Source organism: Platalea leucorodia (genome assembly GCF_965183815.1).
Source record: "Platalea leucorodia genome assembly, chromosome: Z".
Lineage (NCBI taxonomy): Eukaryota > Metazoa > Chordata > Aves > Pelecaniformes > Threskiornithidae > Platalea > Platalea leucorodia.
Genome location: NC_138858.1, coordinates 72,107,222 through 72,135,143, shown reverse-complemented (window position 1 = coordinate 72,135,143; position 27,922 = coordinate 72,107,222). Strand labels below are relative to the sequence as shown.

At 52.1% G+C, this 27,922-nt stretch overlaps 1 protein-coding gene across 2 annotated transcripts; it reads right to left on the bottom strand.

Annotated features, from left to right (window-relative positions):
• On the bottom strand, positions 1-27,732 carry B4GALT1 (beta-1,4-galactosyltransferase 1). 2 transcript variants are annotated; one of them, XR_014230757.1, is made up of 7 exons: positions 27,447-27,717; positions 14,678-14,913; positions 7,124-7,311; positions 5,555-5,677; positions 3,876-3,980; positions 866-3,302; positions 1-747 (listed from the first exon to the last, which is right to left on the bottom strand). XR_014230757.1 is itself a non-coding variant. In XM_082337205.1 (6 exons), the coding sequence occupies exons 1-6, from the start codon at positions 27,715-27,717 to the stop codon at positions 3,167-3,169; spliced, it is 1,059 nt and encodes a 352-aa protein (XP_082193331.1). In that variant the 5' UTR covers positions 27,718-27,732; the 3' UTR covers positions 1-3,166. The 2 variants fall into 2 exon arrangements, 1 of the variants encoding a protein (XP_082193331.1); XM_082337205.1 differs by having other exon boundaries at positions 1-3,302; positions 27,447-27,732.
• Between the last annotated feature and the right edge of the window lie 190 nt (positions 27,733-27,922).

Here is a 27,922-nt window from a genome sequence, read left to right as displayed (position 1 = left end):
AGTAGGAACATTGGATTATACATCCATTGATATATAAATGATAAAAACGCAAAAGCAAAACCATCTACAAGAAACCCATAAGCAGTCCAGTACACGAGTAACATCCCAGGGAAAAGCTGCATCCCAGGACCCTCCCTCGTCCTAACATGCAAACAGTAATCCTGAAGAAACCAAGCATTAGCGTTTCCTTTGCAGCCGTTTGTTCTGGGTTTCAGTCGTTGCACACAGTATCACTTTGAATGTTGCTACCAGTACCGGAGAGGAAAAAACACCACCCGCCACAGGTCACAGCCAGAATTCACTTCTGTGCAACATGAGCGTTCGTAGAAAAGGCCTCCAAAAATCCCAGGGAGAGAAATTTCATGTCCAGGTTGAGTCAAGAGCGTCTCGTGAGTTTGACTGATACAGTTTATACAGGGACAATGAGATCTGGAAATCACGGGTCAGCACCAAAGGGCGAAACAAGCAACGAAAGGCAGCTTTAGCTTTTACATGGCTTGTGACTTTAGCAGTAGAAACTAAGGGACAGTTTCTTGCACCGCTAGTGTCTCTCTGCTGAAAATGGGTTTTCAGGTTTCCTGGTTTTCCAGTTTCCATTTCTCTCCTCTTTCAAGGCACCCGTGTAGAAACCTTTGATTGTAACAGCCAGAAACAAGTGCTCAGACCACCTCCATGATATTCAATGATTTCAGCATACAGCGAAATGATGAGTTGTTACGCTAAATTTTTTCTCATCTTCAGAGAATCCTAAGGCAATGAAAAAAAACCCAAAACCAACCACTCAATTACAACAGGTAGCCCCTTTGCATAGCCTGTTAGCAGACAAGACACCAGTACAGCTGAGGGTCCCGACTCTTCAACTTACAAAAGGCTCAGCACAAAAACTGAGGTGCTCTCTGCAGAGACCTGGGATTTTCAGTGGAGCCTCGATGAGTTTTGGTGCTGATCTGCCACCTGTGGGAGTGGGGCCCTGCTTCTAAGGCACCTTTGAAAAAATAAAAAATAAAGTCCTCACCTGTGTCTCCATTACTGGTGCAGACTACAGCTACACCAATGTTTTACAGGTAGACATTTGACCTGACTCCCGTAACACATCCTCTTCTTGTACCCCTTTGTATCTGCAAGAGCTGGAGCCGGACCGTCCAAAAAGGAGTAATTTTTTTTAACACAACAATAAGCACAAGAGAGAGGCTCTTAAACACAACCGTGCTTCCTTGTACTTGGCTCCTGCTCCATGCAAGCCCACCTCTGCTCAGCTCCCAGCACGACTGAAGCAGCAAGTCTGGCCAGCAACAGCTTTTAAGTGAAGGGGAGAAGCACTTTTTCAAAGGGAGACTGGAAAGGCAGCTGGGTGTCTCCCTAGTAATTAAAGTCTCCGTGCATACTTTGAGCCACTGCTGGCCTAAGAAACGCACTGTCCCCCAGCCCCTGCAGGATCCCACCCCTGCAGTGCAAGGGTTCAGCAAAACCTTCAGGTCACATCCAAAAAAGAAAACAAAACAAAACCACAAAAAAAAAAAAGGGGGGGGGGGGGGGGAAGAGGCAGTGCTGAAGATGATCCCCAATACGACGAGTGTCCCTGATTTCAACAGCCTTCAGCACAGGCCAAGGAAGTGCAAATTGCTGTGGTCAGAGCTTGTGGCAAAGCACTCACCAGAAGGAATTCAGTTCTCAGCTCTGGTTGAGAGCTTTAAATCACTTAAACCAGCTCCGAGGGTGTCAGCGCTTGAGGCTTTCATACGGTCACGGGAAGGAAAAGCAGGTTGTCTGTACAGGTGGTGCCCTGGTGCACTGACAAAAAGTAGTACTCCAAAACGTGCGTGTCCCTCAAAGCCTGAGAAAATCCGAAGGGCGTTTCCCAATAGAAGACATACATTGCAACAGGCGTTAAGCAAAGAAAAATCTATTGGATGTCAGCCCTGCTGCGAATATCTCAGCACCGCAGGAGATTTCATGGACAAATATGCAGAGCAAATATAATACATGGCTTATATATAATGACGCACATAAAAAGCCTACTAGTCTGAAGATAAAGGAGGCCTTGAATCATATCCTATTATGCTGCACCCTAGTTTAATCTGGTATTAAATATACTGCTTAGGATATACAAATTACTTGAAAAAGTTATTAAAACGTTACAACAACAACAACAAAAGTAATAAGTGAATTCAAGTTTTATGCATGACCTCCAAGAAAGAATTTGTTTTTGGGAAGCTTCAGACAATGTTGAAATAGATTGGTAACTTTCTACCACTGTTAACAAGTGTCAGTAAATTTTAAGGCCATAATTTCATTGTGCAATTAAATCCATTCATCTTGATTTCAGGGAAAAAAAAAACAAACCCACCCCACTCCCCCTGCCCAAAAACAGGTGGTGTGCTGAGGCAAAAAGTCACTACCACATCCAGAAGTAAGGTTAACTGAAGCCAGTGGTTTTTGCAGATGCCATCTGTATAGCTCCCACCCTATGCAGAGGGTGGCAAATTTGCACTGGCAAATTCTGGCAGACTCTGGCTCAACTCACTTAAAGCCTCTTTTGAGACTAAAAGAAATAATGACACTCATTGAATCCAGACTAGATTGTTCATCACTTGTTCTGCACACAGAGAAGATGTTTGTTTTGGTCACTATGAGAAAAAAATCTATGATATTGTCTCCATTAAAAAAAAAAATCTAATGCAAAGCGTAAACTTGTACAATTTTAGCAGCATTTTACAGTCCTTCATAAAGTAAAACCAGGAATGAATTAAAAGGAATGTTTTCATCAACCTCATTTAAAATATCAAAATATGGGCAGTAATTGCTGATGCATCACAGTTGTAATCAGTAAAATTTGGGGCCAGCAATTAACTCAACATGGGGAGCACGGCAGCAAATAGATCAGATTCAACATTTTCTAGCAAAGTTAATATTTACAACTCTTATGTACAGCTTCTGGACTTACAAAACAATGGAGAGCTAGAAAGTTGTGTAAAGTCAAGTTTGTAATTTAAAAAAAAAAAAAAAAGAAGAAAGCACTTGTCCAACCAATTTGGAGATGCTTTGGCATGCCAAAAGAGGCCTTTTTTGTGTTCATTGCAACTGTTATAAAACCAGCAGATATAAAGCATCAGTGAGGCCAGATGTCCTCGGCAACATAGGCAAGGTCTCTCTTGTGTCTGTGATGTTAGCTGTTTGGCGAGCCAATATCCACTGTGATCTTTGTATACAGAGGGTACTTGTCAGTTCTTAACACCTTGTAGGATAGTGTATTTAAGCCGTCAGAGCTCATTGTCTCCCTTGTGTGAGCAATTCGGTCAAACCTGCGGAAAGAGGGGGGTGGGGAAACAACAAAGAAGGAAAAGAAAAAAAACATGTTTAAACAACCCGAACTTGCACGACATTTTTATAGCCTCTCAGGTGCCATCTCCGGCGTTTTAGGAAAAACCTGATTATCAGTACGGGTCCCATAAACTCCCAGATTTGGCCAGCCTGAGCAGTGGGCAAAGGCATCCCTATGGGGTCAAATTTTAGCCAGGAAAAAGCAGCCAAGCTTTTAAATCACACAGGCCCTTTTCCAGCTCTGCACTAGAGCACAGGTTTTATACACCAAAGAAAGGCAAGCTGGAAACAATTGCTCAGAGCTTAATTTGCTGCGTTTAAGAAAAAGAAAGAAGAAAAAAAGGCAAGAGGCGTTCGTGCCATAGCGAAATCTTGGGGAAAGGGTCGGTAATAAAGTAATAAACTGGCGAGAGGCAACAGAGAGGTGGGCAAGGGAGGAGAGGGCCACAGGCTTTCTGCCATGGGGGTTTTTGCACGGCGAAGGGAAATGCAAGCGGCTGGAGCAGCAGGGGCGGGAGGCGCCCCTTGAACCCGCTGCGGGACGGGAGACGCACCTCTCGGGGTTGGGTTCGTTCTTCCGGTCCCGGGAATGCCGGATCATCCGGCACTTCCCAATGACGGCATCCGGACGGGATATCCCCATGCCTTTAAACACCAGCCTGTAAAAAACAAGTACATTAAACACCCGTGACAGGTGATGGATGTGGAATGCTGTGCCACACCTTCCACAAATGACCCTTGGCTTGGGGGGTTTTGCCTTTTTTTTTAAGATGTTGCTAGTGTTTTTGCAGGCTCGCTAACACCAAAAGAGGAGAAAGCCAGTCCCTTTCCAGGTGGGCACATCAGCATGGGGAAAAAGAGGCGTCCCCCTGCCAACACCAAGCATCTGCTGATTCACTGCACCCTCACCTGCACCGCCAGCTCCTCCAACACCCAACGCCTGCATTAACCTTGCTCCAGGCTGTAGACTGGAATTTGAATGGGAGGCATTTAGTTTTTAACCCATCTGGAAAGGAGCCAGAAGAGCATTAGTTTCTCGGGCTGTGAAAGCTGCAGCGCTGGTAGAAACTAAAGTGAATGGTGGTGAAGCAGCATGGGGGGGACACATAGTCAGAGCCACAATGGTCCCAGATGGGACCTGCTGGGCAAGAGGCAGCCTGTCTTTGTTTGCATGCTCTCTGCAAGGCACCAGCAGTTCACAGACACCCATGCTGAAATAGTACCTGGTTTCCTCTTCTTTGCACCTCCCTTTTTATTTATTTCTGTATAGCATCTTCTGCTCCTCAAAACCTGACTGCCCCAAAAAGAGAGGACTACCACCTTGCTCTGAATGGCCTGCCCCACCAGAAGGTTGTCCCTGGCTTGGTTTATTAAACAGAAGTGCTGAACCGCAGGAAGGTACAAGCACTTTAAGGAAGACCCTTCCTGAAGCCCAGAAGAGCTCAGAAAGCCCAGAGAAAAGACCATGCAGAGTGATTTTGCCACTGAGAAACGTTAAGTGGGCTTCCCAAATCCATGCTCCCCACAATGATTTCTCACAGCAACCACCCTGGGGACGCGAAGCTGTAAGGTAGCACAACCCCACGTCCACCCTCTGCCCCAGTCTTTGGGCAGGGGTGGTCCCAGCCGGCCCTGTGCAAACACTTTCCTCCTCTCCTGCAGTTCTGAGCCTTGCTCCGCTTCCTGCCGGGCAGGAAGCGATGGCTCACGGCGTTATTTACAGCCGCTGACAGCCTGACAAACAAAGCTCTCCTGGGAACAAAGGGATCTGCTACCAGGCTGGAGACCCAGGCAAGCCTCAGGCTGTGTTGGGCTAGGTGGGTCAAGGCCTTCCCCACCCCACTGCTTGCCCCGAATCCCCTTCCTTCGGCCAGTGCTGGGAGACCCAGAAGCACGCTGCTCCAACCCGCACACCAGCGTGGATGCTTGCAAGACTGTGCAGCCAACGAGCAATGTGTGTGTGGGGCAGGGGTGGGATTTTTCCAGCCAGACCCGCTCCCCAGCACACGTCGAGAGCTGCGAAATGGTGTGCCAGCACCCAGCAGGAACACGCTTTTGCTGAGCCAGCAGGTCACCCACACGCCACCTCTGTCCCCCACCCGGAGGGGAGGCTCCCACAGCCGAGGTGAAGAAACACCCTGCGTCCCCCCCACACCTGGGCGAGAGCAGCAGGTCTGTGCTGATCCCCACCCTGGAGGCACTCTGGGTGCTGAGCGGGGTATTCATCATTTACCTGTTATAAATGTCATCATCTTCGCCACCCCAGCCCCAGTAATTGTTTGGGAACCCATTGATCTTTCTGAACTGTTCTTTGCTCAAAGCAGACACGCCTCCGAAATACTGATTGTAAGGCAACCTGGAAGCAGGGAGAAAAGGCCATTAGAGGAGGAGAGGTGCTAGCCAAGGAACAGTGGGCGTGCTTGAAAAGGGCTTGCCGCTGCCCTTCACCCCAGCCCACGGTGAGCCAGCACCCACCGCAAGGTCCCTTCCCACAGCAGGGAGCAGCACGTGTTTTGGTGCTCCAGACTCGGCCAAGGCAGAGGGAGCTGGTAGGCTCAGTCCCAAATACAGCTGGGAAGTATTTTGCAACTGGCAACAACTGCAGCCTTTAACTAAGAAATACACTGTCCTGAAAGGACAGGCCGGTGTCCTTGCCCAAGGACAGATGGGCAACATGCATGCTCCGGCAGTGGCAAGAGCTCAGCGAGGCATCGGAGGTGCCACAGAGCCTTCTCTTCCTGCAGCTCCCCCACTCGCCTCCATGCTCCCCAGTGCCCCAAAGGAAAGCTCACAGCCCAAAACTGAGCCGGCAGCGTAACCGTGCACACACAAAGCCAACCAGCTCCCGCTCAAAACGGGGGATGATTCACCAGGGGATCAGGGACAGACAAAATTCAGACCGACAGCACCAGGAGAGGGCCCACAGAGGGATCACCTGGACCTACCACAGACCTTGTCTCAGCTTCCGCAAGCAGAAGAAACCCCTGGGGCCTGCATTTCTGCTGTAAGCTTTACCTAGCTGCAAGAAAAAACTGCAGCTCCTGTGGTGCCGGTGACAGTCCCGTTCCGAGCAGGGCTTGGGTTTGGAGTGGAGACGTGCAGGGGTCCTCCCACCAAAACCACTGCTGTATCTTTAGCACTACTGGCCACCATGGGGTCGTGACCGGTTTTCAATTTATAGATGAGCTTTTAAACTCCCCCTTGGGGATTTGGCATAGAAAAAAAGAAATAAAGGAAAAGCAAGACACATTTTTCTTTGCAGCAGCCTGCTGAACCCACATGTATGCTGAAAGGCATTACATTTTCTGTTGCTCTCAGATACCAGAGCAGATCCCTCATTGGCCCAAAATCGAACAGCCAAAAATATTTCATTTTGCTCTTAAAATAGTGTCTGATGCAGTCTTTTTAAAGCTGCACATAATTCCCGCTGTGTGAGAGTGTCTCACTTTTCAGACTGGGTGGAAACACTAGCCGTCTTCCAGCTTCTACCCTGAAACACAAGCAGGGATACACGGGCATCTGGAAAATGACGGGCTCTTAGTTTTTCCTTGCCCTACATTTCACTTTCCAGAAGCTGTGAATTTTAATAAACCGCTCAGCTGCATTTCTCCCCCTTCCTCCCCTCCAGCCGATCCCGCTCGCAGCCACCCGCTCCCTGCAGGGACAAGCAGGCCAAGACAGGCTTTTGCCAGAGACATTTTCCCAGGCTTTCAATGGTGGGTGGGGATGCGTAACGCTGCGCCTGGCCTGCTAGGCTAATGGCAATATTAGGAACAAAATGCCCCTCCAAAAGGCGTCTCACCGAAATCCGAATTTATCCATGGATACAGAGAGGTGCCGTGGCTGGCTGTAACATTTGTAGGTGTTCCTGTCATCCATTGGGATGAGGTCTACGTCACTAAACACAAAGCAATCATAGTCATACTCTTTCAAAGCCTCTGCGAATCCTATATTCAGCAGTTTAGCACGGTTAAATTCTTCTTCTCCATCCTAATTTAAAAACAAATAAAAACAGTTAAGTGACTTAAATTTAACAGTTGACATCAGCAGTTTCTTACCTGTTGCCGTACGCCGGTGTCACTGCAGTGGGTTGGTGTGCCTGTGATGGACTGAGCTCGAGCCCGAGCACTCCCCCCGCAGCGCCCACGGATGTCCGCAGCGAGCCCCCCCTGGATGCCGCCCACGGGACGATGGCATCTGAGCCAGCTGCAAACTGCGGGGGCAGCCGAAACGGCTGAGGAAAGGCTGGACCCAGCTCAGCTCCCCTCTCTTGGTGGGAGGCTCCAAGAGGGCAGGTTTGATGCCGAGCAGTCCTCCCGTCCCACCCCACGCACACGCATTTTGGGACTGAATTTTGTGATGAAGTTTATGGACCTCCGGGGCAAGCAGCTGGGGCTTCCTGGAGCAGTGGAGAAAAGCAAAGAGACGAGCTCCTCTGGAAGAAGAGACCCTTGCTACAGAGAGAAACCTTGGCGGTGCTTTAGCTTACAGCCAGGACAAGGACCACAGACCAAAACCTTTCTGTGCCCAGGCTTTTGGCACCCTCTTCCTAAGCTCTGCCACAACGCGGCTGCAGGACCGTGGCGCGGCCTCTGCCCAGCAGCACGCGTGAGCACGCGCCAGACCCGATTTGCAAAGCACGGGGTGGCACCGGGAGCCAAGGTCTGACGCTCTGCCGCTTGCTCCTGCTCCCGCGCCAAGCCCTGGGCAGTCATGCACGCGCGGGAGCAGGATGCTTCCTGGACCCTGGAAAGAGCGCTGCTGTTTCGGCACGTGGCAGCGACGTGCAGCCTTGTTTGCTGGACAGCAGGCCGGTGCGAGCTGCTTCCTGCAAGGGCTACGGCTCGTGCGCCGGACGCCGCTGTCTGCTGCGGTGCATGGCCCCTTCTTTGCTGCTCCTCTGCCCAATGGAGCCTGGCATGACCCACCATCCGTCCCAGGGGCCTCGCCAGGAAAACAAAACCAGAAGGGCTGTCACCATGACGGGAAGGACCTGAAAAGAGCTGACAGCGCAGCAGGGCACTTTTATCCCAGGGCAGGCGCAGTTAATGAAGGGACCTGCAAGAGCAGGGCAGGAAACTCTCCGCTCTGCCCCCCAAGCAACAAGGTGCCCGAGGAGTTTGGCCTCTCTCAGGCAGAAACGTTTCAAAAGCACACATGGCTTTGAGCACAAGTACGGGCTCGCAAATTGCTTGAGCACTTTTGAAAAACAACAGGATCGTACCCACAAACCTGAGAATACTGGTGGTTTGAGAGTAAGGATTTCCAATCCAGGACCCAACTTTGCAGCAGCAGCTTCAAACCCAAACCCTGTGCAGGGGAACAGAGCAGGCAGAAGGAAACTCATAGGGCATCACTGAAGGAGGCTGAAGTTTTGTGCCAGCGTGGAAACCAATATTGCCAAATCCTTTCTCTTCTACCACATCCCACCTTTACCCCTCCGAACCCTTGGAGCCAAATGACTCCGTGGCCACGCAAGCCATCCCCCCACCCTGCAGTACCCACACCTGGTGTGAGACATGAATAAAGGACAGATAATACACTGTGCCCAAGGAGCAGCAGCTTAAAACATCACCTCCTCCCAAATGGCTTTGCCTGGTTAATAAATAATCAGTTTGGAAACTGTTTAATCCAGACTGGTTAATGGACCTGTGGCTGGAGACCGAACGCAGGTTCCTGAAACAGCCACAAATACCTTTCAAATGAAGGTTTTAACATGCAAGTGTCAAACCAAGGTTTTCAAAGGATTCATCACCTGCCGCGGGCATAAATGACTTCACAGGGAGGAGTGAGCTTTCGTGGAGGAGGATCTGAGCAAATTCTCAGCATCCTCACCCGAAACAAAAGGGTTCACACAATAACTAAGGTGGTGGGAAGATGATCACCATCATGCATAAGCAAGAGCAGTGAAAACTTGAGTGCACAAAATGAAGGCAAGTCGAACAAAGCGGCTGGGAAGAGGGAGCGGCTGAGGCCGTGGGATGGGAAGGTTTTCTCCCCCTGGCGAAGGGGGCTGCCCAGCCCCAGCTGCCAAGTGCTCCTCAGGTCCCACCCACCAAACCCAGGCCTGGCTCCACAGTCCCAAGGGGGACTTTTCCCAGTGCTGGTGCAAAGTGCAATGTGCTCACACCTCAAAGCACCTGCTGGGTCCAGTCCCTAGAGCGTGCTCATTTCAAACCCTTTGGCTGCTCTTTTTATAATGAAATTTCAAGGCAAAGGGCACTTCACACCCTTCACACATTTTGTTACAAGCAGAGGCTCAGCCATAATTAACCCACGCCTTCAGGTAGCCTCTGACTCCTCCGGGTGACACTTCGGGATTAACAATGCTATGAGGGGCTGTGCTGTTAAACCTCTCCCGTAAAACCCCAGACCAAGAGAGCGTGGGACCCCTCCTGCCGCCTCACCCACTGGACCCCGGCAGAGCCCACGCCGGGGTCCCGCACGCAGAGAGGGACCAGACACATGGCAAACCCTTCACATGGGCACTGCTGCTCTCCTCCCAAATGGCCACACAACTTCACACTGTGGGATCCAAAAGGCTTGGGGGAAAAAAAAAACACAACCAAACAAGAAAACAAAAATCCCTCTCCAAGCCATTTTTTGGTAACTTTACTGCAAGCAGACAGCTCATGCAGCAAACCTGGTAATGCTGTTATCAATTTCAACTCCTTTGAGGGCAGGAGGCTGGTTTTCTGCCCCAGGAGGTATGCAGGGCTTTACAGCATGTATTGGAGCAAGAAAAGACTGACAAGAGGTTTTGCTTTTTGCAGAAAGCTCTGTTTCTTTACCTAAGGCAATGTGGAAGCGCTGGCATTCTTGCAGTATCTGAGATTCAAATCTCCCAAAACTCAGAAACGTGCTGCAGGCTTCCATCTTTGATCCCCAACTGTTTGAAAGGAAATTAAAAAATAACAGAGTTGGGAAATCTCCTTTCTGTGCTGCCTTCCAGGTCAGTGCAGGGCACAGCACAGCACCACAGGTGACCCTCAAGAGAGAAGATAAAGCAGAACTGAAGAAACCTCCAGCCCCCACCTCTGCTTGGCAGCTCCTCATCCCATGGAGGCTCCCTGTTATTTGCTACAAGGAAATGGATCAGTTTGGACTTGCTTGGACAGAGGAGCATCATCCTAAAGAGCGAGGCAACACACAGGGGACTGCTGCTTTGACAATGCAACCAAGCTCTAGATGTAGCCTCCACACTTATTTCCCAGGCTTTCAACCAGAAAAGATGTAGTCCAAGCACATTTTTGCTATTTTTTTTTTCCTGACAATTTTTTCCCTATGTTCTCTTGTCCTGAAACTTAACCCATGTCTGAGTTCAGTGCTGGCACCCGGCACCTGTTTCTGGCTCCTGATTTTACTCCCTATGTCTCTCCCCGCACATCCAAGTCCATCTCCATTCCCTGGTCCACATGAGACTGGCTGAAGGGGGACAACCTGCTGCCTCAGTCCTGCGGGGTCTGACGCTGACTCCTTCTCACACCTGGAGATGATCAGCCCAAGCAAGAGAATATCCAGGCTTTTTTACTTCCCCTCCCTTATCTTTGCTGAATCTGGTTTGCTCAGCCAGACCTACCAAAAGATGCCGCCTTTTCTTTGTGCCAGACAGATAAAATTGATATTTTTGGAACCGCCACTCAAGCTAAAGGGCTTGCGAACCAGCAAGAAGCCATCTGTCCCAATTTTGTCCTGCCTCCCACTTCTATGTAGGAGGCAGCTCTGTGATTCCTCCTGCAGACAGCACAGCAGTGCAGAGGACCCATGGCTGCATCTCTCTCACCTAGATCCTAAACTCGCCACGTCTCAGAGAGGGCATGGTGAGGATACGTGTTTCTGGCCGGCTAGGAGAGAGCCATCACCTCCAACAGGAGGCTGCTAGCTAAGTCAGCCTGAACCATACACACAATGTCCACGTGAAAGTCCACACTCCAGTGGACTTGAGCAGGTAGAAACAGATTGCCAGGGCCATACAGAGACACCAGGAGACACTTTGCTGTTTCTCTGTCAGAGGATGTTTTGAGGCCTCAGCACCATTACATCGGGCAGCAGGAGAGAGCAGCCACAGGGGAAACTTGCCTCCCCCACCACTGCGAGAGTAAGCTGGAGCCGAGCACAATTCCCTCCTTTTCCCGCATACCTGGGGGGTCCTGATACCCCCTGCAAAATAACATGAATAAGTGTGACGCCCCAACCACTCCGCACTCACAAGCACACACACACGCTCTGGAAAACTGCTACCGAGGACATTGCGGGTAACGCCAGGGGCCAGTGGAAATCTGTTGAACAATTGCATAGTTTTCAGGGAATTTGCTAAGTCTCCCCTTTCCCAAACTTCAGTCTGGCTGCATGAGCATTTGCACAGGCTGAATCGCAGTGAGAAAACTCATTTCTAGACCTGAGCGCCCAGGTGGCAATGGCTGAAGGCACCGGAGAGCGTGTGGGTAATGGTGAGAGCCAGCAGGACTCAGGGAGACGCCACAAATTCGTCGCTGCCTTCTCATCTGATGAAGTTAAGATTGCACAGCATCGAATGGGTGCTACAAGCTGCTGCCCAACCGTGTGTCCTCCTCTCAGATTTATCTGAAAGATCCTACAGCTGCTACTCCATGCATAGGGTTTGGGTTTTGCTGGGCGTAGGGTGCAGAGGGTGAAGCATAATATATATTTTCCACTGGCTCCTGTCACATACTGGACATTTTACAAACATCATCCCCCTGACTTCAGCCAAATCCTACTCTGAGGCATTCAGGCACGCAAGAACAGCATGGTGGAGACACAACGGACTCGTGACGGAAACACATTGCGCTGAAAGGAAGAAGTTTGACATTACCAGTGCAGCAGTAGCAGGGCTCAGCGCTCCTCTTTCTTTCTATGAGATGCAGAGCACAGAAGAGCACGTAGGCAGCGTGTAAGAACCAGATCACACAGTAATTCTCCTTGCTTCAGTGATTGCTTTGCTACAGACAGGATTAACAAGTAAAGGTAATATTTCCCCACTAGAAGGAAAAAATAAAATAAAAAAAAAAAGGAGGGCAGATGCAAAGGGAAGGACAGACAAGAAAAAGAGAAAAGCAATTGTCAAGACAGCAGAGAAATAAGACCATTTTCCTACTGTACTTCTGGCAGAATTAATACATTTTCTGCAACTCCCTCTATTCAGTGTTCCCACTCACCCTTGAGAGATGCGTCCAGTGGGTTTACTACCACTGACCACTCTGCCTCTTCCAGGCACAGCTTGTTAAAGGCATGCAGAAGGAGCATGTTTATTTTATAAATCAAGTAGTCTTACTTGCTAACCTACATCTGACTGCTGGGTGTGTCCAGGACATATATACCCTGTGTACTGGATGTCACTCCCACTCCAACTTTGCTCAAGGAATACATCTGAAAAAAACATTTGCTTCAGTAATTTTTGTGAGGGTTAACTTTAGAGCACACAGACAGCCCCACAGCCCTAGCACTGGAAGACAGGACCAGAGAAGAGGAGGAGCCAGCAAGGCAGGGCAATGCAAGCCAGCATGCACCATCGCAGCAGCAGCGGGAACTCCAACGAGGCTTTGCACACTGTCTGCCTTCATGGGTGCCGACGCAGCTCCACGTGATCGGGCCCCTTGCTTTCCTTACGCTCGAACACCACTGATGGGGAAATACCAGCCCCAGCTGCACCGCTGGCTCTTTGCAATGGAGATGGCCGCTCGCACACAAATGGTACCTCCGGACTGCAGGCAGGCAGCTCTCCCTGGTCCTCCACAGAGCTGGCCGGTGAGCTACGCCTGGCTGGGAAAGCAGCAGCCCCCACCGCAGGATCACTGCTGGAAGCCGCATCGCACCCTCGCTTCCGAGCCACGCTCAGAAAAGGGAGGCATGCTGCTCTGCCACCTTCACCCACCTGCACCCCAGTGACCGGTGGGGACCGTGGCTTGAGCAACCTTGTGGCACCAGTAACTCGCACAGACAAACGCTGCACGTGCAAGGAAATGCTGCCTGAAGGATGAAGGGCTGGGGCTGGCCCCGCATTGCTGGACCACAGCGGCACCAGCTGCTCTTTGCATTACACAGGAAGGGTCTCCTTACAGGGCTTAATTTTAGGGCACAGCATGCCAGTCCGCATGCTGCAGAAACGTCTCGTGCCCTCAGCAACGCGGCTGCCAGGCCACAAGCACAGTCGGCTGCAGACACCAGAGCATCTTGGCTGCTGTGCTTGGGAGCTACCGCTAATTCCCCACAAATCACTTTTGCCCAGACCTCTGGCACCCTGGAAATTAGCAAAGTAAGAGAAATAGTAGTAACGGAGCATTGGTTTTTCTCTCTAGAAAAAGGTCTCCCCTTACTTTCAATTCTGTGAGGAAATTTATCGCTTGGGCGACCATTTTAAATATTCATGGTGTTTGATACGCCCAAACACATCAGCTGATCCGTTAATTTAAGGAGTTACCTTTAAAGAAGCCTGTTATTTCATCTCAGTTTTTACAGAGCTGATAAAACAGGATATAAATACATATCCAAGAGAGAAACTGCGCCGTGAGATTGTTCAGCCGGTCGTCTCTGCTGGGGCTCTCAGAACTGCATCTGCCCTTTCACGCTGCAGCTCATGCAAACACCTACACATTTTAAGCTTTTCCAAGTGTGAACAACACCCACTTATTTAACTACCATTATGGTATAAATTAAGACAGCTTGTTTGGAGTGAAACATGTCTTTTTTCTTTTTATTTAAAGACAGGTCTAAGGCCATCAGATATCGAGGAAAAAAAACAACAAAGAGCCCTCCTGTCACTACTTGTTTCTTTTCTGTTCTATTCACCTGAAGACAATCACACACTGCTCCACTGCCACAGCTTTGCTTTCTCCATCCTGACACTTTGTGCACTATTACTAACATGAACAGAAGTTGCTTGAGAACGTAAGTGAAATCCTACGGCTTTATGGCACACCCAATGCCAGACAGACATTAATGCTACCCTGTCACCTTAAAGATCTCTGTATGCAACTCCTGCAGCAGTTGGGAAAAAGGAACATTTGGAAAGAGAAATTAGATTGGGTCACGCTATTAGGGATTTTTTTCCCTTCTCACCAAGTGGTTTCCTTAAGCAGAAGCTCTTTAGAGAGTGAATTGTGCCTGACCGGAGGATGGGACCCCAGGTTTTCCGTCAAAATCAAAATTGCTTATGTTCATTTTCTTTTTTTTTTTTTTGGCGCTACAGCCTTTTTTTTTTTTTTTTTTTCCCAAAAAGCAACCTTATCCCTGCCCACCAGCCCATTGCCATTCAGGACAAAGCAACCACTCCTCTTTTTTAGAGGGCACGGGCACTGTTATGAGAGTGTTATAAAGCCCTGGGTCTTTAGCATCTTACCTGGTTGATAACATATACTCCATAATCTAGTTGCTGCCTTTGGAGAATTGGGTGCAGGTAATATAGCCAGTACTTCAGGTGCTCCTCTCGGTTCCTGAACGGTATGATTATTGCTACTTTCTGAAGTGCTATACAGTCCTTTGGAGCAAAACGACCTCCTGCTTTGACCTCTGGGTTTAGTCGTGCCACTTCTTCCAGGTTCACAGGCTGGGAAAACTCCACACGTAGTGCACCAACTGGAAGAGAGGCACAGCACAAAGCGAGTTAGCACACACAATCTATTTCTCTGAGCACACATCCTCTACAGGTTTGTTTTTTGTTTGGTTTGGTTTGGATCTAAACAAAATCCCAGCGGTGCACGGAGGTGTTGAAGCCTGGACCAGATGTACCCAAAGCAACCGCACACCACCGTTCAGAGCAAAGGCTCAAACGCTGTAGCCTCTTGGTATCAGAACCTAACCAAGTCGCTGACACCAAGCGAGTCTTGAAGATCCTCCTATCTGTGTGGCAAATCAAGAGCTGTGCTCCCACCGGCACGTGCGCCACAAAACCAGCCTAGAGGAGAGCACTGCCCTCTGCGCTCTCACCCACCTCAGACAGTGTGAGAGTCCAGCACTTCAAAAATAGCCCTGCTCTCCTACCGACGTAAGTACTTACGCCAAGGCTAGCCACATGCAAAGCGAACAAAACCCCCTTTCTTGTTTTTTTTTTTTTTTTTTTCTTTCTTATACTTTCAGTGTTCTGTAGGCATGCCCACTATTTATTAAAAGTCCTGTACTAGAACTGCTAAAAAAGCATATCCAGATTTGCATGCAGGTTAGCAATTCCTGCACACGGTTTCAACAGCGGCAGGTTTTGAAACCGCCAAAATCATCTGTGCCAAAACTGGTGTGTAAAACTGAGAAACCGCCCTGGCACCACAGAGAGGACAGCAGCCTCGGAGCTGCTTAAGGCCGAGCTCAGGGAGAGAGGGAAGTGACAGCCCCAGGCGCTGATATGGCCGATGATACCTACTTTGCAAGACTTTGGCTCACGCGGCTGCACGAGTGCTCTTTGCTTGCCAGGGCTTCTCTGCTCTGCCACGCTGGCTCTGAAGCGGTCCCTCCCATACAGCTGTATGTGGGTCCGGGGCTAAACACAGCATCGCTGACCACAGCCCTTTTGTGGATGCCCTCTCTCTCTTAACATCCAGGCTGGCCCTTCTGCAGTATTTGCTTCCAGCCGCTCCAGCCCTGATGAACAGACTTGCTGCAAAAACTTAACGAGCGCGGTAGCTGCCCGCAGAAGGACCTCTCTTGCTGCCACATCCTACTCCCAGCAATGGCGAGCCAATAAATGGGGCTTTGCGCGCATGCTCAGCTGCCAGCAAAACCTCTGCAGTGCGTAGGGATGCTGGGGCCCCTGTGCATAAAGCAGAAGGTCTTCACCATAAGCACCAGGCTGGGGATCACTCCTGAAAAGTTTGGCTGCTGTACCCTCCCCCTCTCCTCCATCGGCGCGTGAACACATGCACGTACGTGCATGCACACGCACGCACGCGCTCAGACACGCTCTTAGAGCTACCATCTCCTCTCTGCGTTTGCTGAAGAGACCCCCAGGCCCCTCCGAGGGCACGCACAGTGTGCACACTTCTGCATGCACACACCAGCGGTGGGTATGCTTGCACTCAGGAAGCCCCTTGAGAAGGCGGCGCAAGTGATTTTCAGAGCTCTAAAAGACGGGGCCGTCACAACCAACCTTGCGCATACCCCAACATGTGACTGCTAGAAAAGCAGAAATAATGCTCCAGGCTCATGGCTCATTCCCTGGTTATTTATCTAGAAGAAGCTACCTCAGTTCGCTTGTGCTGCTCCACAAACCTGTGTGCGCTCAGGCTGGAGATGGAAAGGAGGAGACCAGCCAAACAGGCAGAGGTGCTCAGTGTACCGCCAGAGGTAGTGAGCAAGCTTTGCTGCCTGATTCACTGCCGGCACAGCGCAGGCAAGACTTTGCAGAAACCAGCACTGTAAGCAGGATGCAAAGGGATCTCCCAGTGTCTGCATTTTGCACAGGTTAAATAGACAAGTTTGCACGTTTCCCTCTCACACAAGAAGGCACCAATTTCTCAGCACCCAGGCACTGGAATCAGTCTGCCCATGCTCTCAGCATTCCCGCAGTTCCCACTTGCACCCGCAACGTGCCTGCCCGGTTTCTCACCCTCTCTGCCCCATGGTGCAAGCTGGGCCCTGTGGATGCCTGCCCTGCGGCTGCATGGCTGGGGACGAAGCCTCTCTGGCCAAAAAGCAGCTTGCAGGGAGAGCTGGAAGACCGCTCTGCAGAGGGAGGAAAAGGCAAGAATGGGAGGAACTGGGGCAGGAAGGAACATGCAGCGGCATGACCGGGACCAGGGCCCGGCGGTGGCAGGATCAGGCCGGGCACGGCCACCCCTGTGCCTGTGGGACAGGCAGGGAGCAGGCGCCAGAGCAGCGAGGCCAGCGGAGGCAGGAGGGGGAAAGAGCACACCGTTTCCTCCGAATTTGGCTATCACTTCCCCACCGTGGTGGCGAGCGCTCTCCCAGAGCAGCCTCCGGCCTCGACCCACCTCCACGCCTGCTTGCCCCTGCCCATGCCTCTGCCCCCTGGCGTCACCCCCCTTAGGAGACCGGCACTCACAGTTAGGATGATGCTACACTTTGGTGCATTTAAAACAGCAAAAGGCATTGCACTGGGGACGGTTCACCTAACCGGCCATGGCCAGCAAACTGGATTACGTTGGGCATCCGTGCCCAGGGACGTTGCTTCCCTGCCTTGCTCGCAGCCCGCCGCCAGCAGCGGGAGCGACCCTGCGGAACGCTGCAGGAAGCAGCGGGGCGGAAGCAGCACATCCCTTCGTGGGGCCCTGCTCCCAGGCGCCGGGCGGCTGCCGTCCCACCGAGCAAAGCAAACCCCTTCCTGCCGGGGCGGGCTGCGCCCTCCGCTCCCGGTGGCTGCTTCCAAGAAACAACTGCAAGCCCCATCAGCGCGGGGGGCTGCTTTCTGGTTTAAGGAACAAAGGCTCTTTTAATGTGTCGCACTGACTCGCACAGTGTAAGGGGGGAGAGGAAACGAAAGTTTGCCATTTAGGAGAATTTACAGGGGAAATCTCCTGCTGGTGGCTTGTGAGCTCCAGCTGGGCAAGGACAGCCACAAGTGTCTGGACACTGCAAGCAGGGCTTTTTGCAGGCTGGCACCCGTCAGCCCCCCAGGCCAAACGTGGACCTCTCATCCCACCAGCACTTGCTCTTGTTGTTTGCCTTCAGGAGGCTGGAACGTAGGCAAGGAAAAGTTGGGAGAGAGGAAAACACATTCATGATACAAACCAGCTGCGGAAGACAGAGATTTAACAGTTTCAGAGTCTTGAAGGACACTGGTGAGAAATGATCCATACCGCTCCGACCCTCCAGTTAATCCAATCAGTTTTCAAGGCAGCACACCTTCTTAGAAACGCTGCCCCGAGAGACACGGCCAACACGCAGGTCAGTCAGGAGGCCCCAGGCACCGGTGCCGTACGCGTACAGCAAGGCAGCCGCTTTTGAGGCAGGCTTGATGCAAATCACCCAGTTAATACATTCACTGGCATCACTAAGAACACAAAAAAGTAAAAAACCTGAATAGGCTGTTTTCAAAATACAGAACGGCTAAAACAAACTAGACTTCGTAAAGCCATGTGGCTGACAAAAGCAACAGCAACATACCACCCGCTGCAAATCAACGCTTTCAGTTCACCTCCCAAGCAGGATGAGGCTAAAGCCAAATCTGCAAACACGGGCTTTCCAACCAGTGACTGGAGTCACAGTTCCAGTTGCTAATTTTATATCGTTTTGACCGAAATTTGACTACCTGGATAGCAAGCAGCCCCAGGGCTGCTGTCTCCCAAGGATGCTGACTCAGGAAGCGAGCTGCCAATGCCAAGAAAGTGTGCAAAGTTTGCCGCGAGTGCTGTCCCACTGGCCAAAACCATATCCCTATCTGTGTTTACAAGGTAAACTTTCCAGGCCGATTCACTCCATCTCAACCACCTGACATAGGAGCCACTGTATTTTCAGCCCCTGCTAAAAACAGATGGGCATGGCAGAGCCATGCGGACTTGCAGCTCCGGTCACCCATATGGCCTGGGATTTGTAGGCAGACACCTTCTGGGTTACAAAGTTCCAACAGAGCAGCTTCACAAACCTCCACCGTACTTTTTCAGCAAAAGAAAACCTCAAAAACATGAATAAGCAACTGCCGGAAGCTTGCAAAAGACACAACAGCCCAGCATCACATCCAAACACCTCAGAGATTGTAAAAGGAGGTTTTAGCTGGCAGTGGTAGGGTAAGAGAGAGACAGATACACAAAAAAAAAGCCAGCCCCCTCCCGCCCCCCATCTCCGACGCTCAGAAGCGTTTCTGCTCAAAGGGAGGGTGCACAGGAAAAGCGCGGTGCAGGCGCAGACGCCGTCGCGGTGCACACAAACAGGAAGCAGCTTCTCACACAAAGCACAAGGTGAGGCTTGCAAAAAGCCAGTGGCAGCGTAGCCATCAGGCCTCAGGAACCTGGCCCGCAGCCCCGGTGATCTTCTCGTCCCCCGCTTCCCAACGGCCACGCTTGCCACAACAGCTAAACCTCCTGCTGTGGGAGGCTGCCAGCCCGCGTCCGCCCCGGTGCTCATCCCGCTGACCCAAACGAGAGGACCCTCGCACAAAGAGCCCAGCATCCGCTCGGCCTGCTGCTATAATAAATCTAGAGGCTGCTCCAGCCTGCCTGGACCACAGATACTAGAAGTGTTGGGAAAACTCAAGCAGCAATGCTCCACAGAGCCAGACTTGTACTCTTGCATCCCCAGGGGGGCTATGAATGGGACAGCACCACGCTCCATCCAAGGTGGCGGCGGGTGATACAAGACGGGGCAGCAGCCACAAAGGGCAGCCCCGGGGGGTTCAGGTGGGACCCCCTTCCCCAGGAGGGCGGTGCAGCCCCAGCAGAAGGAGATGGGAAGGAGGGCAGCTAGGTTCACAGAGCTGGAGAGGTTCTGGGTTTGGAGAGGTGATCCAGCAGACTGAATTGCCATCCCAAGCACTTCACTGGGAAGAATGGCAAAATTCACCTGCGTGTTTTAAGCCAGGTACAAATCTCAGATATTTAATTTAGTGAGAATGAAAGCAAAAACGTATAGCACGGAGGTTGGAAAAAGTCTCTCCGCAAACATAGCAGAAAAGAACATTTCCATTGCCCTGGCCGAGAGCCGGGCGCTGCTCTTTAGCCGCCGAGCCACATGCACACCCACACCGCCATACTCAGACAAACCCCATGCGAAAGGAAAGCTGGAAAAGAGAAGCAGAACTCGCAGAAAGGAAAAAAAAAAAAAACCACCAACCCAACTCTCTTTGCAGGGGCCCAGCAGAAGAGGGAAGGGCCTGTCGGCCACACCAAGTCTGCCCTGGTTGGGAAAAACAAAACCAGCTCCACCCCGGAAAACGCGGGGGCAAGTCCCCCCACCCGGGGCTGCGGAGCAGGGGTCGCGCCAGCCCGCAGACCCACGTGGCAGCTCCAGGGCAGGCAGGTAGCCGCATCCCACGGCTCAGCGAGGCAAGCATCTCCTTGTCAAAATCAGCTAATCTGGAGAGCTGTGTCAGCACCTACGCAGGCGGCACCAGCCAGGCTGAAATTGAGGCTCAGCCCCGTGGTGGGGGGACGGGACTGCTGGAGGGGACAGTCCCAGCACCCCTCACCCAGCTGGGTCCTCTGAGCAGCCCCCTGTCCTGGCATGCAACCCACCAGCCAAAACGGCCACAGAGACACCTCTGTCTCCTTGCAAACTGGCTAGCACCTGCTATCCCTTGCTGCCTGCAGCTCTCACTCCTCCATGAGCATTTAAAAAAAAAAAAGCCATCCTTGGGTCTGGCTAGAAATATCCCAATGAGGAAAAAAAAAGCCTTCCCAAGGACCAGGAAGTGTTTTCTTTGGCTGGTCTACACTTGCAAAGTTGTGTCGCCTTACAGACGTCAGCTGTGCCAATGCAAAGCTTGAGCCTGCTACAGCACATGCCCTGTCTTAGACAGGCTCACACAGCATCTGGCATCTGCAACTGTGGACCCCAAAGGGAAACAGGCTGAAAAAAATGAGGATGCATCACATGCACTGGCAACACTGGGTCTGCACAATGGCAGGTTTGCATGGTTAACTGAGCAACTACAGCCAGAGAAAAAAATTTCTTAATCCAACCCCAAACGCTGCCTATTCCAACACAAGGTCTCACACTAGCACGTGGTGTCTTTAAAAAAAAAATAAAAACGATTGTCTTTTCCATGAGAAGGTACTTTTGGGAGAGAAGCAAAGTCCTGATCGGTGGCTCAAATCCAGCGCACGCTCACTGAAGCAGCTTTGAACCATCTCCCTTTGAGCTGGGCAATCTGCATGTGATTAGCCCTGCTCGCTGCCGCTGCAAAATTAAATTCCAGGCCCTCAAACAGCAAACTCAAAACAAACAAACAGAGAGGCCCTGATCAGAAAAAGGCTGAGCTACCCCTGCCAGGAACCCCCCACCCTACCGCAGGACGGGACGGGTGCACAGGAGCTCCCCTGGGCTGCCTGGCATCCCAGGGACGTGGCTCTGCCAGCGGCAGCCCCAATCTCCAGGCAGCCTCCAGCCCCCCTGCACCATCCCACCCCATCCCGCCGGTGGCGGCTGCACCTGGATCCCAGCGCTGCCCCGGGACTGGGGCGTGCTCCCCAGATAGCGCAGGCGAGCACCGGGTGCCAGGTGGGGCAGAGGTGCATCTGTCTGGCCGAAATTCAGCCAGGGCTTGGGCACCCCTGAAAGCATGGGGTGCCGCCGGCAGCGGGGAGTGTGGGAGGTGAGGACAGGAGCAGGGTGTTGCATGCCTGGGGAAATGGTTGCTGAAACCCCGCTGCCCCCGAGTGCACAGGTTTGCAGAAACCCATCCCGTAAAGTTTTCACAGGGCCGTTTCCAGCTTCAGCAAGACACGTTTGCAGGTAAGTGCCCTCAAAGCGAGTCCGGTGACACCCCAGCCTGGGGATCGGCAGTAGGGGAGGTAACAAAAGTAGCCCTCTTTCAGACAAACATCTGCAGGGGCTTGGGGACTGCCCCGAGCTCCTGCAGCTCAGCTGCAGCCGGGAAGCAGCTGGAAAGGCTGTTTGCCATGCCCCAGCGTCACCAGCGGCCACGGCCACTGTTTGCCCGTCTAGAGGTGCTAATCCACACCTGGCTCACCAAGGACTGCTCCTTGCAGGCAGGGGCTCTAGGCACTGATTTGCACAAAGGAAAACACTGTCCCGGTGGGGACGGGCTGAGCAGTAAGACCTTCTCCAGCCCAGAGAGACAGGGGCGAGCTAGACACTGACGCTGCTCCATCCATGTCCCAGAAAACCCCAGATCTTTGGCCCCACCACTGCAGCACTGCTGCGGACTGGCCGGCTCTGTCCCCAAAACCTCTGCAACCAAGACCCCTCCTGCCCCGCAGAGAAGGGTGCGCAGGAGGGAGGGAGGGGAGCAGTAGCTGCAGGATGGTGGCTGGAGAGGAGGGTCCAACAGCAAGGAGAGCAGGGAGGTGAGCGGTGGAGTCCAGCAGCCCAGCACCTCGGGCTTGCTCGCAAGGCCACCAGGCACAGAGTACCTCCCTGCTGAGGACCATGCACCCCCAGCACGCTACGCTTTGGGGTGGGGGCCCTCAACACAGCGACAATGTCCTCCATCTGCTGAATGAAGTCAGGCTATGGAGCTCCACACCAGAGGAGGAAAGTTGAGAGCTTAACCAAATTCTGCATCCAAGTTTGGGAAGCTGCAAGCGTCTGTCTCTTTCCAAACGCAAACTTGGCCCAATTTCCAAAGAGACTAGCTGTGGCTTCAGATCAACGTTGGCAGAGAAACAAGCATGTCACAAAACACTAGATGCACGAGATGGAAAACCTTCCTTTTCTCCCCAGCCCATCCCGTCTGTTGTGCCACGTCCCTGAAACAGCTGCTCTCCAGGAAGGCACAGTACCTTTCCGACTTAGTTTGCAAGCCTAATTAATAGTCTTTGACCTTCACTTTAACCACGTAAGAGGACGCTAGGGATGCTCTCGCCACAGAGGCTGCTCCCTGCCCGCCGAGAAAGCCTGCGCTTCAGAGGTACGACGTGCTCCTGACCACACAGATAGCTGCAGAGCTGCCGGTGGTGTTGCCAGGACCGCGCATCCACTCCCTGCCAAATATCTTAAGCATATTCTTTGGAGAAGTTTAATGCAGTTTCTCAACCTCTCTTCTGAGGCCAAGAAAGCCTGACTTTGAGCAAACTGGTCCACGTGTTAGCTCCCCCTCCCCCAGCCCTCTCCATGCTCTTCTCTTTGAGTTTCTGTTTTACTTTTTTGAAACCAGGCAGCAAAGGGACACAGCACAATCCCAGCTTGTGCCTGTCAGCAAAGTAACCCCTGTAGCACCCGGGCTGCGGGAGGCAGGGCTTGCGGAGATGGCAGCTGTATCGGAAAGGTTCAAAGAAACAAAACAAAAAAAAAAAAGGCAAAGCAGACAATAGCAAGTTCGGATGAGAGAAGGGGGAGATGCTGCGTGCAAGCAAATGCCTTCTCCACCGCCTGGTATTGTAACTGACCCCATGGATTCAGAGGCCTACAGTTTCTGGGGCAGAAACCCCCCAGAGGGAGATGAAAGCCCATGACTGCAGGTGGGCAACGTGACAGGAACCAGACCCCCGGCATGCCAAACCCACCAAACCCCTCCAGCACGGTCACCACCCAAAGGCTCCTTAAGAAACGGTGTTTTCAGCACCTCTTAGGTTTTCACTCTCTCACCCTAAATTACGCTTTGCTAGGATTCTGCCAGTGCTAAAGTATCCTCTGCCCCTGCCCATGCAACGTCCACGTATACAGGGGCCTCAAACTAGATTATTTGTGAATTCACTGACCTCTCAGGCAGCACTGAACCTCTAAAAACTTCTGTAATACAGGCGCTAAGCATCACCACCAATTTGACAGGCTACCCCCGTCTCCTCTGAACAAACCTCAGAGCATCAGAATACTCTCATCACTTATCTTCAGCATCTACAGTTTAGAGCAACCGCTTCCACTGACTACACAGGCATGAGAAACGGTGCGTTAAAGATAAAGTCCATGCCATAGGTCCTTCCCCCTCCAACCGACTGATGGCTGCTCACCCACAAGCTAGCCAAAGGAGCTTCTTTCTCTCGATCCTCGTTTTTTTAAACATGCCTTGCTAACAGTGGGCAGCATCAGTTGCTATCCAGGGCTCTGGCATCTCGACCAAACAGTTGTTTTTCTTGCATGCCCAAGATCTCCTAGCAAACAGCCACACTTGGAAACCGTATTCCTTTTTAAACATTAGTGAAAACAAGCGTGTCTCTGGTGGTTTGTGCTTTGGACAATTCACTGATTCATATATTAACCTCGATTTTCTTAAAACTTGTCAATATCCCTTAATAATTAGGGTTTGGGGTTGTCAGTTTTCTGACGGTGAAAAGCTGTTGAGCCAGATACCTGACGGCAACACGTTTAGCACACTTGGGTCGTCTTTGCCATGAGATGCTCATGGGGCTGAAGGTAAGAACACACCTCCTTGGTCTGCCATCCCTGATCAGCCACACCTGGTATCTAAACGAGGGTCAAAAATGGCTAAGGAGACAGCTGTATTCTAGGAGACAGCTGTCTTCTAAAATAACCTCCATAAATAACACGTGCTCTTGAGCAGGCAGGACTTGAAAATGACATCCCTGAAATACAGATAACCCATTTTACTTTGCAGACTTCTGGCGCTGCAAGATAAGCACTGTTTTAAGATGAGCTCTTTTGGAGCGGGATCTTCCTGGCAAAGAACCTGCCCCCTTCCACACTCCCTCCTAAAAACAGCAGGCACGTAACTACCCCATCACCAAACACAAAGACCTCATCGAAAATGTAGAAGAAAAGCATTCAACGGTTTTGGAAGCACTTAGGCCAACATATATACTACTTCTGTAGACCAACTTTTTAACTTTTTTTTTTTTTTTAAGAAAACCCAATATTGTTCTATAGCTCCTAAAGAACGTAACAGTTTGAAGAATGAATACCTGCAGGATATATCTGGATTTACTTGCTTTTGGGCTTCTCAGAGGCTGAAGTTTCACCACAGCAAGCAGGCTGTCCTTCTCAATACCCTATTTAAGATACTCACTGGCACACAGCTCTACCTGGAGCATAAATCCAAAATGCTTATATTACCTTGTATTAGAGAATTTCATAGCTGTTAAGGACTTTTAATTCAAAGTTGAATTATAGTATTATTTCCCTAGCCCTGATTTATGCTTTTAAATTATAAATAAAGGCAAGTGAACCATAAAAGCATCTTAAATTTGGCAGCTTCTTGTAGAGATTAAACCTCACTCAGCTAATGCATTTGCTGCAGGGCCAGACAGCAGGGATTGTAAACTACTCTCTCTAAACATCACTAGAAAGAAAACTCTGGGCCTCTGAAATGAGTACCTGGCTATTTGACTATTCAAAAAGCCCGAGCAGCTCAGTCACACAGATCCTGTGTGATTCATCACATGCTTCCCATCGACGGGGGGGGGGGGGGACGACCAGAAAATAAAAAAAAAAAAAAAAAAAAAAAGGATGAGGCACATTTCAATAAATTTAGGTTTATGCTGAGGGAATGGAGCAGTTAGAGCTACCCATTCCCATCAGAGCACCTCTCCATGGCTTTGGGAAGGTGGGAATCACAGGAATGTCGTTGCTGGTTCCTGCTTGTTACATTCATACCGATAATGAGCTTTGTGCACAAAAATAAGAGGTTTTTTTGAATTCTGGGTGGGTGAATTAAGTGTCAGAAACGCCTGCGGAGTGTACACCTCTCCATCCCCCACACTGGCCTTAGAGATACATGAGATGTTGATCAGGGCAGACTCAGCTCTGACCAACATCTGAGGCACGACAGGATTGTTTTACAAATGCCATTTGCTACCAAAACCTGGAAAGAGCAGGAAAAAAATAAATTCCCATCAGGTTTCCCACCTACCTGCTTGCTACAAACCTTGAAGCCGTGAGGGTGCCAGGCTGCATCTGACTGCACCACCCCACAACCACTGAAGGTAACACAGCTAGAAACCATTTGCCTACTGTGCTGTGAAGACCTACTTTCTACATGGCCCTGTAACTCCTGGAATGTCTGTAACCACTTCCAATAGCCTCACCTGGCCTTTGGCGGATTCTGCAAATTGCACTGATTTTAATTGATCCTTCAGTGACTAACTCTGATGATAAACGCTTTGAATCATGGGGACACTAAGAGCATTTCTCTAAACTCCGGACATTTCAAAAGCACGTGACTCACTCCTGAGAGGATCAGGGTAAATGGAGACCATTTAAAGCAAAGCCATGTTCATAAAGGACTCCCACATCCACTCTGTGAGGACAGCCTTGCACAGCCACTTTCAACTTAAAGTGATCTAGGGGAAAAAAAGTGAAAGATACGAATCAAAAACAACAACAAAAAAACATAGCCCAGTTCCTTTTAGTGACCTCAAAACCGCCTTCCTAAAATAACAAACCAGTCATTTGTTATTCAGATGCATTGATCCATAAACAGCTGACCTGCGAGCACCAAGAGAAACTATGAACTTCTGTGTCGGTTTCATAAATTGAAAACCACAGGTAGCTTCTCAAAAGTCTCTTCCCCCATGGTGATCTCTGGTAATAAAGCTGCGCGTGCTAACGTGGCACACTGATGAAGAGGGAGATGATCCCCAGGCTCCAGGCCCTGAGCAGCTTGTGGCCAGGTGGCTATCAACTGGGATGCCAGCAGGCCACGGTAACGAACTCTGCCTGCGCCATAGGAGGGTCTGTCTATTCGAGGAGCAGCAGCTACAAACAGCAAGTTGGGCGAGAGCCTTGGAAGGGGAGGAAAAAAGCTGAAATTCACCTCGCCCCCACCTCTGCCTTGCAACAAAGCCAGTGGATCCAAAGAGTTACAGGTGATCAGTGTGAAAATGAGACCACCACCGGGCTGCCAACCCACAGCCGGCCTGCCAGCACCCACGCAGTCCTGGGAAAGGCCTGTGGGGAGCACAGCTCCGGTGCAGATAAAACACACGCCAGGCTGCCACGTATCAGGATACTGCATCACAGGACCACATACGTGGGAAGCGCCGTCGGGATGCATAACGACTGTATTCATGACCCTGCCTCGCAGCGCTTTTTAAATCCACGCCGCTCACCGAGCAGGTCCGCGCACACAAAAGGCTGCGAAAGCCTGCACGGCACACACCGCCCGTCTGGCCGTTCCTGTGGGGTTGCGCAAGAGGGCTTGCTTTGGGTAGAGTTCCCAGAGGAAATTACCCAACCTCTCCGGCAACCAGAAAGAAACCCAGCCGGGCGGGCAGGGCGCGCTCCCCGAAAGCGCCGGGGCACCGCTGCCGCCGCCTTCCCGGCGAGAGCATCCGCGCCCCGCTCCCCCCCGACACCGGCTCCCCGGGGATTCTCCCACAATCCCCCTCCGCCGGGCGCTGCGCGGCTGCTCGGGCCGGACGGCGGCACGCGTGGGCCGCCGCAACGCTGTCACGCCCGCCCGGCGGGGACAGGCACCCGCGAAGGGACACCGGGACCCAACGCCCGGCGGCGGGACCCGGCAGCCGGCGCTGCCGTCGGGGCGGGGGCGGCGGCCGCCCGCGATGCCCGCGGCCCCCCCGTCCCGCGGCGGACGGGAGGAAGCGGAGCCCCCCCTACTTCCCCCCCCCAAACCCCGACGGGGCGGCGCTCACCGAGCAGCGGGGAGGTCTCGGGGCAGGGGCCCGGCGGCCCCGAGGCGACCGGGGGCCGGGGCCGGGCGGCGGGAGGCGGCGGGCGGGAGAGCGGCAGCGAGAGGTTGGCGGGCGGCGGGCGGCGCGGCGGCGGCTCGGGGCTGCCCGGCGGCCCCAGGGCGCTGCCCGCCAGGTAGTAGAGCAGCGTGGCCGAGAGGTGGAGAGCGCAGAAGGCGACGAGGAGGCGGCAGGCCCGCTGCAGCGAGGTGCCGGGCAGCGACGGCTCCTTCATGCCGCTGCGCTGGCGGGGAGCGCCGCCCGCCCCGCGCCGCGCCGCCGACGGGGGACCGGGACGGGGCGGCTCCGCCCACCGGGGGGCGGCCCCGCGCCCCGCGCCCTGCCCACCGCCACGGCGGGGAGCAGCGGCGGGGCTCCCCGGCATCCCGCCCCGCCAGCCCCCCCCCCCCCCCCGCCAGCCCCCTCCCCGCCAGCCGCCC

Excerpts from the sequence above, each read along its gene's own strand:
- B4GALT1 (XM_082337205.1), bottom strand. The coding sequence starts at position 27,717 with ATGAAGGAGCCGTCGCTGCCCGGCACCTCGCTGCAGCGGGCCTGCCGC. Across the intron at positions 14,914-27,446 it reads CGAGACCTCCCCGCTGCTCG|TTGGTGCACTACGTGTGGAG; the intron begins GTGAGCGCCGCC and ends CCTCTCTTCCAG. Across the intron at positions 3,303-3,875 it reads AACGAACCCAACCCCGAGAG|GTTTGACCGAATTGCTCACA; the intron begins GTGCGTCTCCCG and ends CTCTTTCCGCAG.